The sequence below is a fragment of the Dendrobates tinctorius genome, unplaced genomic scaffold (assembly GCF_039654945.1).
Source record: "Dendrobates tinctorius isolate UK_male_01 unplaced genomic scaffold, ASM3965494v1 ptg000063l, whole genome shotgun sequence".
In the NCBI taxonomy this organism is placed as follows: domain Eukaryota; kingdom Metazoa; phylum Chordata; class Amphibia; order Anura; family Dendrobatidae; genus Dendrobates; species Dendrobates tinctorius.
Window position 1 is genome coordinate 10,286,494 of NW_027361731.1, and position 13,854 is coordinate 10,300,347.

At 42.1% G+C, this 13,854-nt stretch overlaps 1 protein-coding gene across 1 annotated transcript in view; it reads right to left on the reverse strand.

The window, feature by feature from the left end:
- Positions 1-4,117: 4,117 nt before the first annotated feature.
- Positions 4,118-13,854, reverse strand: part of LOC141094223 (uncharacterized) — a 35,515-nt gene continuing 25,778 nt past the window's right edge. Inside the window, exon 7 of the mRNA XM_073580026.1 lies at positions 4,118-6,381. Coding sequence (XP_073436127.1) covers positions 4,601-6,381 — 1,781 coding nt within the window. The 3' untranslated portion in view covers positions 4,118-4,600. The remainder of the gene's footprint in view (positions 6,382-13,854) is intronic.

Consider the following 13,854-nt stretch of genomic DNA (forward strand, 5'->3'; position numbering starts at 1 on the left):
TTCCAAGACAATGATACCAAACATAAAGCAAAATCTATAATGGAATGGTTCACAAATAAACGTATCCAGATGTTAGAATGGCCCAGTCAAAGTCCAGACCTGAATCCAATTGCGAATCTGTGGAAAGAGCTGAAATCTGCTGTTCACAAACGATCTCCATCCAACCTCACTGAGCTAGAACTGTTTGCCAAGGAAGAATGGGCAAGAATTTCAGTCTCTCGATGTACAAAACTGATAGAGACATACCCCAAGCGACTTGCAGCTGTAATTGCAGCAAAAAGTGGTGCAACAAAGTATTAAGTTAAAGGGGCAAATAATATTGCATGCCCCACTTTTCAGTAATTTGAATTTCTACAAAAATTTAAACTTACCAATAAATTTCATTCAACTTCACAATTGTGTCCCACTTGTTGTTGATTCTTCACCAAAAATTTACATTTGGTGTCTTTATGTTTGAAACATGATATGTGGGAAAAGGTCGAAATATTCCAGGGGGCCGAATACTTTCGCAAGGCACTGTACAACAAATATGCCCCCCTGTAGTCCTGGTTAGGGAGGATGACACACGAGAGCTGACGGACGAACCCATGCAAGTGGGAAGAGAGTTCCCAAATGGTGTCGCCTGCGGTTCATCGTGGTGTGGGGGCATGTTTTCACTGTGGGCAGACTGGTCATTTCATTGGGGTCTGTCCAGCGTGCGCCAAATCATCTGTACCAGCTAAGAAGCCGTATCCCACCGGTTGTGTGGAGGGAGGCGACCAGGGAGTGTATATTTCCTCCACTTTTTTCCCTCAGTGTACCTTGTCAGCAGAAGTGGTGGTTGGCAGGGTAACTGAGGGCATATCGGTAATTGTGGACAGTGGAGCAGGAGTCAATTTGGGGGACGCTCACTTTGTCCAGCCCCAAGGCCTGAGGTGTAGGACACTAGCCAATCCCCTAAGCGTCCAGGCCATTGACTCTGTCCCACTTAGCCAAGGAAGGTTGACCCAAGTTGTGGATAATAAACATCTGTGTTATGATTGGGTCACCGAGGAGGAAAGCAAGACCAAGCTAAGCCACAGAAAACCAGAGGTTGGTAACTAAGCGGATTGCAGACCCCTGATCCTATCCACACAACTAGCAGTAGCCGTGGAGCGTACCTACGATGATCCTAGACGCCTCGACACAGCCGGAGAACTAAATAAGCCTAAAGCAAGAAAGGGGAAATCTAAACTGCCCCAGAGCAGACATCAAAGGAATAGATAGCCCCCAAACATATATTGTCAGTGAGACAAAATGAAAACACAAATGCAGGTAGGAAAATAGACTGAGCAAACGATGGGGCCCACACTAACTAGACAGGAAAGGAAAGGAAAGACTGTGTCTGCAATCATGCAAAAAACCCTGCAAAACATGCCCAACACGTCTGATAGAAAAATACTGAAGTCACTAGACTTCGCCCACTAGATCAGCACTCTGGTATATTCTGAAAGCAGAGCAAAAAGAGGCCAATCTAATTAGGGACAAAAACAAACTGGCACAAGCAGTAACATAAGGATGGAAATTCAGTGCAGCCCCAGCCGCAGCTGGTTGACCACACAAAACTGAAATAGACAAAACCAGATCAAATGTGAACAATAGCAAAAGAACACTTAGCTGAGCATACAGGGACTGAGCTGGAAACTAAGACCTCAGGAGGCAGGAAAAAATCACCAGCAGGGATAGAGGGAGTCGGCTGGAGTCAGAAACTACAGATCTCCAGTCATCCTCCTTATTATCAGGTGGCAGGCCTCTGTTAATTAGATCAGCTCCATTACCTCCAGTAACCACCAGAGGGAGCCCGGGAAGAGAACTCGCGACCCCTCTGTCAATATAACCAGCTTCACTACATTCACTAGTAACCAGAGGTAGGCCAGAAAGCGAGTTCACAGCACATCTGTGTATAGGGACTCATCATGAAGAGTCCGTCATGCTACGTCTTGGGGGAAGGCCAACACCCATCGTTTTAGGCCTCCCTTGGTTGAAAAAAACCGGTGATAGATTGGCGGTCCAGGGAAATAGTCAGCTGGGGTCAGTCGTGTGAGGGCTGCTGCCCTGGGGCTACTGTCTCTGCCGTCATTCTACAACTATCCCCTTCTCCAGTGGGGGCAGCAGAAGTGCTGCCAGGGAGTAGGGGCAAGTCTCTACCCTCACCACATGCTAATCCTGAGTGTCGGAGTCCTCTTAGGAGGAGGGGTCAGAGGAGGGTGGTGTTTCCTTCTGAACATTGTGGGGGTGTGAGTGTGACGACACAGGGGGATGCCTGTTGTCAGTTCCATGAACAGTTCACCGTCTTGTGGCAAATGTGTGTTTGGCAATAAACGTTCAGGTCCGGACCTGTGTGTGAATGAGTACGTATAGGTGTCCACCAAAGACACCCAGTGGAAGTGTGCTGCTGGGGTCTGGAGTTATCAGATTATCGGGCCGTATCGGGTGTCGGCCATTCTCGGCCCGGGGACTTACCAGCTGGAGTTACCCCCAGTTATGCCCATACACAACTCGTTCCCCAGGTCGGTGCTCTGGAGATTTGTGGCACCTCCGGAGCAAACGTCACTTCCATCTGCCCACGTTTGCCATAAACCTGAGTCAGGTGGTTGCTGAGGTGAACTCTGGTAGATCTAGGCATCCTCACTGTAGGTAGTTTCTGGTGAGGTGCCGTGTTGAGGGTCCAGAGGCCCTCATTGTAAGAGGGGTACTGTCACAATCCATTTTTGGATCTGTGTCAGATTCTGGATTCTCTTATATAAACTTATTTCCTTTCAGGTCATCGGGGGTTAATATTAGTAATTGGCCCCGGTGGCCGCTGGTGTTACTACATGTTTTGTGAGTCTGTTAATGCTGGTGGTGACCACTCCCTCCTTCCTATATAAGGTCACCTGGTACACCAGCTGACGGTTGGTAATACAGGTCCTTTGGAAGCCAATTGTTCTGAAGAGAGAAGCTATGTTGAGCAGTGGTCTTTGCAGCTTATCTCCAGCAGTGGTTATTATGCTGGAAGCTGTGTTCGGGTGCCTTACTCTGCTGTCTGGTGCTTGACAGCAGAGAAAGCTAAGTGTTTGTTTTTCCCTGTCTGTTATTTTCCTTGGTGTCTAATTAGTACAGCAGTGGGACCAGTGTCCACACTTGCCAGTTCCCTAGTAAGGGATAGGTGCAGGGCAAGTGAGGGACCAAGGTATCGTGTTCGGCGACAGGTTGAAAGAACATGTATAGGGAACGTCAGGAGAGTTCAGGGCACTTCCTTAGGAGAGTGCAGAAGGTGTCCATTTCCCCGGTCCCTATTGCAGGGCCCACCATTGTAATTGTGTCCCCGGTGTCCCCTTGTTTGTCTTTGTTGGTTTTGTGACCGACCAATCTTCGGGTCACATCATGCAGGGCCAGTCACATCGTGACAATGAGTATGACTGTGTTAATTTTTATCAAAGCAGGGTTGTCCTAGCAGTAGACAACCCCTTTAAGATGATACAATTTTCAGTTAAAACACTTCCAACATTCTGAACATGAAAAAGACTTCTTACCTGTGTGACTTATCTGATGTTTATTAACAGTTGAGCTCCGTGTAAAACATTTCACGTATTAAAAATACAAAACGGCATCTCAAGTGTGTGAATTGTTTGGTGACTACAAAGAGATGATTTCTTCAAAAAACATTTCCCACATTCCAAATCGGAAAAATGCTTCTCCCCTGTGTGAGTTGTCTGGTAGCTATCAAGAGCCTCTTGCCCGTTAAAACATTTCCCACAGTCTGAACATTAAAAATGCTTCTCCCCAATAAGGATTCTCTGGTGGCTATCAATGCTCTTTATGATTAAAACATTTCTCATAATCTGAACATGAAAAATGCTTCTCCTCTGTGTGACTTCTCTGATATTTATTAACAGTTTTTTCTGTGTAAAATATTTCCCACATTAAGAACATGAAAAATGCTTCTCGCCTGTGTGAATTCTGTGGTGACTAAGAAGAGATAATTTCTTCACAAAACATTTCCCACATTCTGAACATGAAAAAGGCTTCTCCCCTGTGTGAGTTCTCTTGTGCTTAATAAAATCAGATTTGTGTGTAAAAAATTTCCCACATTTTTTTAAATTTGTTTATTAACCGAAACACAACATATACACACATGGATATAGCCAAAGTTATATACATATACTTGTCCAAACAACTATAAAGGTACAGCAATCTTGCATAGTATAACCTTAATACAACTTTTGGATTCATAAGTCCATGTAATGCTATAGGGATAATAAACCAAATCGACAAGTGAGCAGAACATTTTGTCATTCTGACCGATTAGTGATATATTTCTCAAAATATTACTACACATCTACTTATACTGCAACTACTATTAACACACTGCCAAGCACAATTATGCATTATTAATAGCCATTTGGTGCCATAGGATAACCCAAATATTTTTAGCATAATAGTTACCAATTCAATCCATGCTCTGAAAGAAGGATGTGCACCACCCATCCACCATAGAGCCAGCATGTTTCTGGCCAGAAAGAGTGTCTCTCATAGGAAAATTCTAACATAGTGTCCCCACATCTCCCCGTCTAGCACCCCAAATAAACAGACGAGTGGGTTAAACATTTCCCACATTCTCTCCTGTGTGGGTTTTCTGGTGGTTAACAAAATATGATTTCTTTGCAAAATATTTCCCACATTCTGAACAGGAAAAAAGCTTTTTCGCTGTGTGGGTTTTCTGGTGAATAACCAAATCTGATTTACGGTTAAAACATTTACCACATTCTGAACATGAAAAGGGCCTCTCCCCTTTGTGAGTTGTCTGGTGGCTATCAAGATGCGCTTTCCGGCTAAAACATTTCCCACATTCTGAACATGAAAATGGCTTCTCCCCTGTGTGGGTTCTCTGGTGGCTAACAAAATATGATTTTTTTGCAAAATGTTTCCCACATTCTGAACAGGAAAATGGCTTCTCCCCTGTGTGAGTTCTCTGGTGCATAACCAAATCTGATTTCCGGTTAAAACATTTACCACACTCTGAACATGAAAAAGGCTTTTCCCCTGTGTGAATTCTTTGATGTCTGAAAAAATTTGATTTCTCTGTAAACTGTTTCCCACATTCTGAACATGAAAATGGCTTCTCTCCTGTGTGAGTTCTCTGGTGGTTAACAAAATATGATTTTTTTGCAAAATATTTCCCACATTCTGAACAGGAAAAAGGCTTATACCCTGTGTGAGTTCTCTGGTGGCTGTCAAGATGCTGTTTTTGGTTAAAACATTTCCCACATTCTGAACATAAAAAGGGCCTCTCCCCTGTGTGAGTTCTCTGGTGGATATGAAGAATCTCTTTCCGGTTAAAACATTTCCCACATTCTGAACATGAAAAAGGCTTCTCCCCTGTGTGAGTTCTCTGGTGGCTATGAAGAATCTCTTTCCGGTTAAAACATTTCCCACATTCTGAACATGAAAATGGCTTCTCCCCTGTGTGGGTTCTCTGGTGGTTAAGAAAATATGATTTTTTTACAAAACGTTTCTCACATTCTGAACAGGAAAAAGGCATCTCTGCTGTGTGAGTTCTCTGGTGGCTATCAAGATGCTGTTTTTGGTTAAAACATTTCCCACATTCTGAACATGAAAAGGGCATCTCCCCTGTGTGAGTTCTCTGGTGGCTATGAAGAATATCTTTCCGGTTAAAACATCTCCCACATTCTGAACATGAAAAAGGCTTCTTTCCTGTGTGAGTTCTCTGGTGGATATGAAGAATCCCTTTCCGGTGAAAACATTTCCCACATTCTGAACATGAAAATGGCTTCTCCCCTGTGTGGGTTCTCTGGCGGTTAACAAAATATGAGTTTTTTGCAAAACGTTTCCCACATTCAGAACAGGAAAATGGCATGTCTCCGGTGTGAGTTCTCTGGTGAATAACCAAATCTGATTTCTGGATAAAACATTTCCCACATTCTGAACATGAAAAAGGCTTCTCCCCTGTGTGAGTTCTTTGATGTCTGATAAAACATGATTTCTTTGTAAAACATTTCCCACATTCTGAACATGAAAAGGACTTCTCCCCTGTGTGAATTCTCTCATGCCTAACAAGATCTGATTTCTGGTTAAAACATTTCCCACATTTGGAACAAGAAAACTTATTCTCCACTGCGTGAATTTTTTGATGTTTAAGAAAAGACTTTTCAAGGGAAAAACTATTTCTATGTTCTGAACGTGAAAATGGCTTCTTTGCTCTAGAAGCCTTTTGCTTTTTATTGTTTATTTTGTGACTTTGATTTTCCTTAGTAGTCGGTAATGAATCAGAAGATATGACGTGTTTCAAAGGATTAGATGATAGATTTTTGTTGTGAAGGGGTGATGTCAACTGTTCCTTTGATGTCCTGGTACAGTCATCTGCCAAGAATAAAACCATTATTTTTGAATAAAATATGCGTAATATGTATTTTTTAAAAATTTCTACTTAAACTGTCCATAAAAATGGCAAGTTGTATAAAAATATTGAATTATTCACCAAGATAATGACATGATGATAGTTCACAGTCTAATAAAAAACTTGATAGGATGAACCATTGGAGCATGTTGTTCAATCGTTTGTTCATTCTGCCTTCCAAATATGGACTAAAATCCTCAAATCATTGTTATGTGGGTGAAAAGAAAAGAATACCGATAAAAACGTCATCTCATGAAAACCAAGTCTCCACTCAGGTCCATCAACAGTCAACAGAAAAACAAAGGTTTCCTCATTATTAGTGGCTCAAAGGTTCTTGAAAAGCAACATGGATTCCAATAACCAATCCAGAAATATCCAAATCTCCCAAAGTTAAATCTCCCCCTCGCTTCTGAGTCTTGCAGTGTCCCCAAACCACTTTTAGCATCCATGTATTTGGCATTACTATGGTCGTAAGAACCCCCTTAATTTACAGTGTGTCTCCTGGAGCACAATCTGGGCACTATGAGTTGGGTAATAAAATTGCATATTTGCAGTTTTCACTCTCTAACATTTACTGTATGCTAATTTCCAGAAAATGGCTTCAGGAAAGCCAAAATAGTCCCTACTCCTATGGATTAATTCATTGAGGGCTATAATTTCCAAACTTGAGTCACTTTATTAGGATTACCACTGCTCTAGTTTTCTTTCACTTTGTCATATTAGGACTTCTACAAATGGTATGTCCCATTTTCTCTGGGACCTGCCCCTGTGATGTCTGCTTCTGTCACCAGGCACTGCCTTATTCATTCTGCAGGCGGCGCTGGTGATGGAAGAGACGTCGGAAACCAGAAGCTCTGGGCTGCGTAGGCTCTGTCCAGCCTCTAAGATGAAGGTTGCTGAAACCAGTAGTACCAACCAGTCTGGCAGTAAGGGTGTGTGTGCTGTCCAGCTGCGGTAATCTCCCTGCTTCAGCCAATCGGAAAGCTTCACACCCTACTAAAGCTCGAAGCATATTGCCGGAAGCTGCCAAATACAACCTTGTCCTCCTCTGGATCAGTCGTTTGTGTTCAGCTCTCAGCTTGTGTATTTGTTTCTTGCTGTGACCCTGGCCAATTTACGGACTACTTTTGTGTCTTCTTATTTTGTATTTTATCTGCCCTCCTGGTTCTGACCCGGCTACCTGACTATTCTTACTATCTCACACCACCAAACAGCAGGTAACACCACGGCCCAAGCCTAGGGGTCTCTGTTTATGTCCATCTCCATGTAGAGGGGATGAAGAGTGGTTAGGGAGAGTGTAATTATTAAAAACAGATGTCAAAATAGAGGATATAGAAATATAAATATTGACAATTCATACAAAAACTTAATGAAAAAAAAGAATAGAATTGTTGTAAAAACCTAAAAAAAAAATCAATGAAGATAAATTGGTACCCACATTAGTACTCGATTTAGTTTACAATTTAAAATCATTACATATAGTAATAATAAATATATAGATATATTATAACAAGACAGCACATTAAATAAGATCTTAAATGATCTTACGGACATACTTGGAGTGTCGTTATGGTCGACCATTGGAGCCCTCACTGCACATATAACCCCAAGACTGCTTTCACCTTCACGACCAGGCCAAATTTTGCAATTACAACCACTGTCATTTTATGAAAACTCTGGAATACTTCAACGGATCCCACTGATTCTGAGATTGTTTTTTTGATGACGTATTATACTTCAAGATTTTTAAAATTTTGCAAGTTTCAAACTCTTAATTTTTAGGTCCTTAAATCAGGACAATGTTTGAAAAGTTGACCAGCGATCTCTTATTCTTTCAACAAAATCATTTTTTTAGGAAACACATCACATTTGAAGTGACTTTAAGGGGCCTATATGAAAGAAAATACCAAAAAGTGACAACGTTCTAAAAAACTGCACCCCTCAATGTACTCAAAACCACATTCAAGAAGTTTATTAACCCTTCAGGCGCTTAACAAAAATTTATGGAATGTGGAAGGTAAAAATTAACATTTCAATTTTTTTTTAACAAAAATTGGACCACAAAATTTGTTTTGCAATTTCTTCTGAGTATGCAGAGACCTCATATGTGGTGGAAAACTACTGTTTGGGTGCAAGGCAGGGCTCAGAAAGGAAGTGTTGTTTTGAAACACAGATTTTGATGCAATGGTCTGCAGGTGTCATGTTGCGTTTGGAGACACCCCTGATGTGCCTAAACAGTGGAAAACCCCCACAAGTGACTTCTTTTTGGAAACTAGACCTCTTAGGGAACTTATCTAGATGTGAAGTGAGCACCTTGAACCCCAAGTGCTTCACAGAAGTTTATAACGTAGAACCATGAACATAAAAAAAATCATTTTTCCCACAAAACTGTTAAGTTAGCCCCAATTTTTTTATTTTCACAAGAGTAACAGGAGAAAATGAATGCCAAATTTTGTTGAGCAATTTCTCTTGAGTACACCGATACCCCATATGTGGTCAAAAACTACTTTTGAGGCACATTGCAAAGCTCAGACGGGAAAAAGAGCTGTATTGGAGTTCAGATTTTGCTGGATTGGTATGAGGGTGTCAGGTCACATTGGTAGACATTGGTAGAACCCTTGAGGTGGCAGAACAGCAGAAATCTCCCATAGGAGACACAATTTTACAAACTGCACCTCTCAATAAATTCATCTAGGGGTGCAGTGATCATATTGACAGAACAGGTGAGTCACAGAATTTTATACCACTGAGCGGTGAAGAAAAAATGTATTACATTTTTATCATCAAAATTTTATTTTAGCCCCAGATTTTATATTTTCACAAGGGGAAATGGGTAAAAACAAAGGATTCAAGTTGGGCTATCATTGGGATCATATTTTTACGTGCAACTTTTGAAATACAGCCTCATCCTCCTGACGAAGCCTAGAGGGTGAAACGTCCATCGAGGTGCAGCTCAGCACTGTGCTGTGGTGAATATCTACCCCCCCACAAAGGAGTCATGGCCTCAGGTATTATTTTATGTTATTTAGCCATGTAACATCTCTTACAAGCCCTCTGCCCACTGGGTGACTAACTTCTATAGATGCTGACATTGCAAACTCTATAGACAGCGATAGCTGATCTGGTCAGTTTATTATCTATTTAGGCTAGTCTCATCTATGGATTACTATATTTTTTTAATACCAATATGGATGGAGGACTATATAATTAATTATTACGTTCACATTGCCTGTACAGATTCTGTTTGGGTACTTTAGCCCGGCTGTTTTTTTGTCTTTGTATGTTTTTCAAGTCTCACACAATTTTGACATTATTTGTATATTTGCACTTTTTGATATTAATAAAGTATTTTACTCTATAAATCAGTTATTTTGCTTCTTCTGATTTCTTTTATAATTTCTATGGTTTACACTATATGAGAGCATATATGTGCTTTACATTATTATATCCGGTGAGATTATCTTTATAGGTTCTATATTCTAACACTTTGTTGGTGTTTAGACTTAGACATGTCCTTTTTCAAGTTTTTAAAGAGTATAGTAGTTAAATCATCAAGCGTTTAAATAAAGCAAAATGAGGTCTGAACCATTAATAGTCTTTACACTGAGTATTTATCATCACTTTGTCTTTTCTACTTGGCAAGATTTATTCTTGTTCACAATCTCTTACTAACAATGGCCGTTTCCTTGTGTCAGTATGTTCGGCTATTATGGGGTTTGCTTCATCTGAGTTACAGCAGGTGCGGAAAGTATTCAGACCCCTTTAAAATTTTCACTCTTTATTTCATTGCAGCCATTTGGCAAATTCAAAAAAGTTCATTTTTTCTCATTAATGTGCACTCTGCACCCCATCTTGACTGAAAAAAACCCAGAACTGTAGAAATTTTTGCTAATTTATTAAAAAAGAAAAACTTAAATTGGGGGCCAATTGGATTTAGGAGTACAGAATTTGCTGAAATTCTTTTTTGGGGGGTTGAGGAACCATTTAGTTTTCCAGAGCCTTTGTTCTACAAGTAACATGGAAGTCCCCCATATTTCCATTGACACGTGATGGACCTGAGTGGGGGACTTGCTTTTTTTTTTATTGAGTTGAAGCTTTTATTGGGAACATTTTACATAACGTTTGGTATCACATTTATCCTGTGCTCTAATTTGAGCACTTACTTTGGGGTTTCCATCTAAACCATCGAGGGACGCGATTCAGATGAATTCCCCCAAGGGATCCATTAATTATAATGCAGCAGCAGAGTTTCTCTGGACTCCATCTGGCCTCTGTTCAGCTATGTCCTTTTTTTTTCCTAGAAGTGCAGAAAACTGGTCAACCGCACTTTTATGCTCGCCTAAAAAGGTGGACACCGCTGGATCATAGGCCAGACAGTGTCTACAGTACCTCCATCTACCTCATTATAGGGAATCTTCCGCCAGGGGTTCCACCTGAATCACCTATTTCAGAGGGTTAAGCGGAAACCCTGGTGTAAACGCTCCGTGTGAGCTGAGCCTTACTGTAATCGTTGGGAGAAAGAATGAACAAATCAACAGCAGGTGAAGAATTGGTATTATTTATTTTTTACACCGTTCCTCATGCAGTATAATTAATTAAGCAACTTTATTCTTCGGGTCAGTGCGATTACAGCGATACCAGATTTATATAGTTTTTTATGTTTGGCTGCAGTCACACAGTAAACCACCATGGTTACTTACCGGTAGCCGGCTTTTCCGAAACCCATGACAGCACACCTGACTGAGGGATCCGCCCCACCAGGACAGGAACCTACTGAGATATAAGGGGCGGCACCTCTCCCCCACTTCAGTTGGTTACAGAGCATTGAGAGGACTTCCCAGTTAGTTACATGATACTCCAACACCACATTACACAAACGCCCCCTACTAATCGTGCACACCCATACGGTGAAAAAGGGGAGGGAATATACGGGTGCTGTCATGGGTTCCGGAAAAACCAGCTACCGGTAAGTAACCATGGTGGTTTTCCCTTCACCCATGACAGCACACCTGAGAGATTTTTGGAGACGTTGAAACACCTTAGGGAGGGACCACTGCTTGCAGCACCCTTCTACCAAAGGTTAAGTCAGCAGAGGAGGATAGATTTAATCTATAGTGCTTAAAGAACGTTGAAGGTGAGGCCCAGGTAGCGGCCTTACAGATCTGTTCAATCGATACCTCTGCCTTTTCAGCCCAGGAGGTTGCCACGGCTCTGGTGGAATGAGCCTTGATGCCGTCAGGAATCGGAACACCACTAGCTGAGTAGGCTATACTAATGACCTCCCTAATCCATCTGGCAATAATCCCTTTTGAAACCCCATAGCCTTTCCTGGCACCCTGAAAAGCTACAAAAAGGGACTGGGACCTCCTCCACTGGCTAGTGACAGACAGTAACAGGGCTCTCTTAACATCCAAACTATGGAATTTTTCCTCCCCTGGGTTTTTTTGCATTATCGCAGAAGGATGGGAGGATAATCTCCTGACCCCAATGGAAATCTGATGCTACCTTAGGCAGATAAGCGGGGTCTGTTCTTAATATCACTCTGTCCTGAAAAACCTGAGTATAGGGTGGATTTACCGAGAGAGCCTGCAAGTCGCTTACTCTACAGGCCGATTTAAGGGCCACCAAAATGATCATCTTTAGGGTCAGAAATTTTATGGGTAGCTGATGTAAAGGCTCATATGTTTCTTTTGTCAGAGCCTCTAGTACTAGGTTTAAATCCCACGGGGCTATTCTGGGTATTGGGATAGGCCTAGCCCTATGGCAGGATTTAATGAATCTGGCTACCCATCTATTTGCTGCCAAGTTGCAGTTATAGAGCGCTCCTAGTGCCGATACCTGCACTTTAAGAGTATTTACCGCTAACCCCAGCTGCAACCCTGATTGTAAAAACTCCAAGATGGCATTAATCGGGGGTTCTTGTTCTAACAGCTTACCTAGGAACTGTAGGAATTTATTCCATGTTCTGCCATAGATCTTGGTCGTCACTAGAGTTGAGCGAAACGGGTCGGTCAAATTCAGAAGTTGGGTTTCATGAAACGAAACCCGACCATAGCGTGAGGTCGGCCACGAGGTCGGTGACCCGAGTGCCAAAGTCGCATTTTAAATGATGCTTCCAGTGCCCTTTTTCAGCCAATGATGGAGGACGCACACTGTGGGCAACGCGATGACATAGGCATCGGTCACCACCATCTTTGAGAAGGGCATGTAAGTGATTGGCTGACTTTGTGTGGCGTCACAAGGGCTATAAAAGGGCGTGCACACCAACCGCCATCTTACTTCTGCCGATCTTAGCATTAGGGAGAGGTTGCTGCTGCTGATTCAGAATAAGGGAAAGCGTTAGGCAGGGAAGAAGAACTAAAAAAACTGCTTCCGCTGTTAGCGATTTCCACCTACAACACAACACTTTGTGTGCAGTGACAGGGGAGGCTCTATTTTTATGCATCAGCTCTGTTGGTTATTAGGCTGCCTTATAAGGCTCCCTGATAGCTGCATTGCTGTTTGCACACTGCTGTGCAAACTGCTTTTTTTAAAAGCAAAAATACTTTTCTTCCTCTTTTCTGCACAGTTACTAAGCGTTCATTTTTCCACACTTTTGTGTGCAGCAGTCCTGCTTATTAGGCTGCCTGCTGCCATACTTGGACTGAGAGCATCGTTGTCAGCGTCCTCAAATCTCTAGTGAGATCCAAATTCTCACCAATACTATATACACCTTATACCTTGTCATACATCATCCAATTTCAGCCTGTTACATTGAGGTGTAATCTCTACTGGCCCTGAGACAATAGTTCAGCGTCCTCAAATCTCTAGTGAGATAGATTCAAATTCTCACCAATCCTGTAGACACCCTCCACCTTGTCATACACCATCCAATTTCAGCCAGTTACATTGAGGTGTAATCTCTCCTGGGCCTGAGACAATAGTTCAGCGTCCTCAAATCTATAATGAGATTCAAATTCTCACCAATACTATATACACCCTCCACCTTGTCATACACCATCCAATTTCAGCCTGTTACATTGAGGTGTAATCTCTACTAGCCCTGAGATACTAGTTCAGCCTCCTCAAATCTCTGGTGAGATTCAAATTCTCACCAATACTATATACCCCCTCTACCTTGTCATACACCATCCAATTTCAGCCTGTTACATTGAGGTGTAATCTCTACTGGCCCTGAGATACTAGTTCGGCGTCCTCAAATCTCTAGTGAGATTCAAATTCTCACCAATACTATATACACCTTCTACCTTGTTTTACAGTACCATATAGCTGGTGGTATTTTGGGTACATTTTCACAAAAATGAGGAAGTATGGTGGAATAGGCCGTGGAAGTGGGCGGGGATTGCCAGCTGGTCCTGATGGTGGTGGTGTTGGTGGTGCATCTGTTGGTAGTGGCAAAAGCACAATAGCACCTAAGGCAGGAGGTGTTGAGCCTG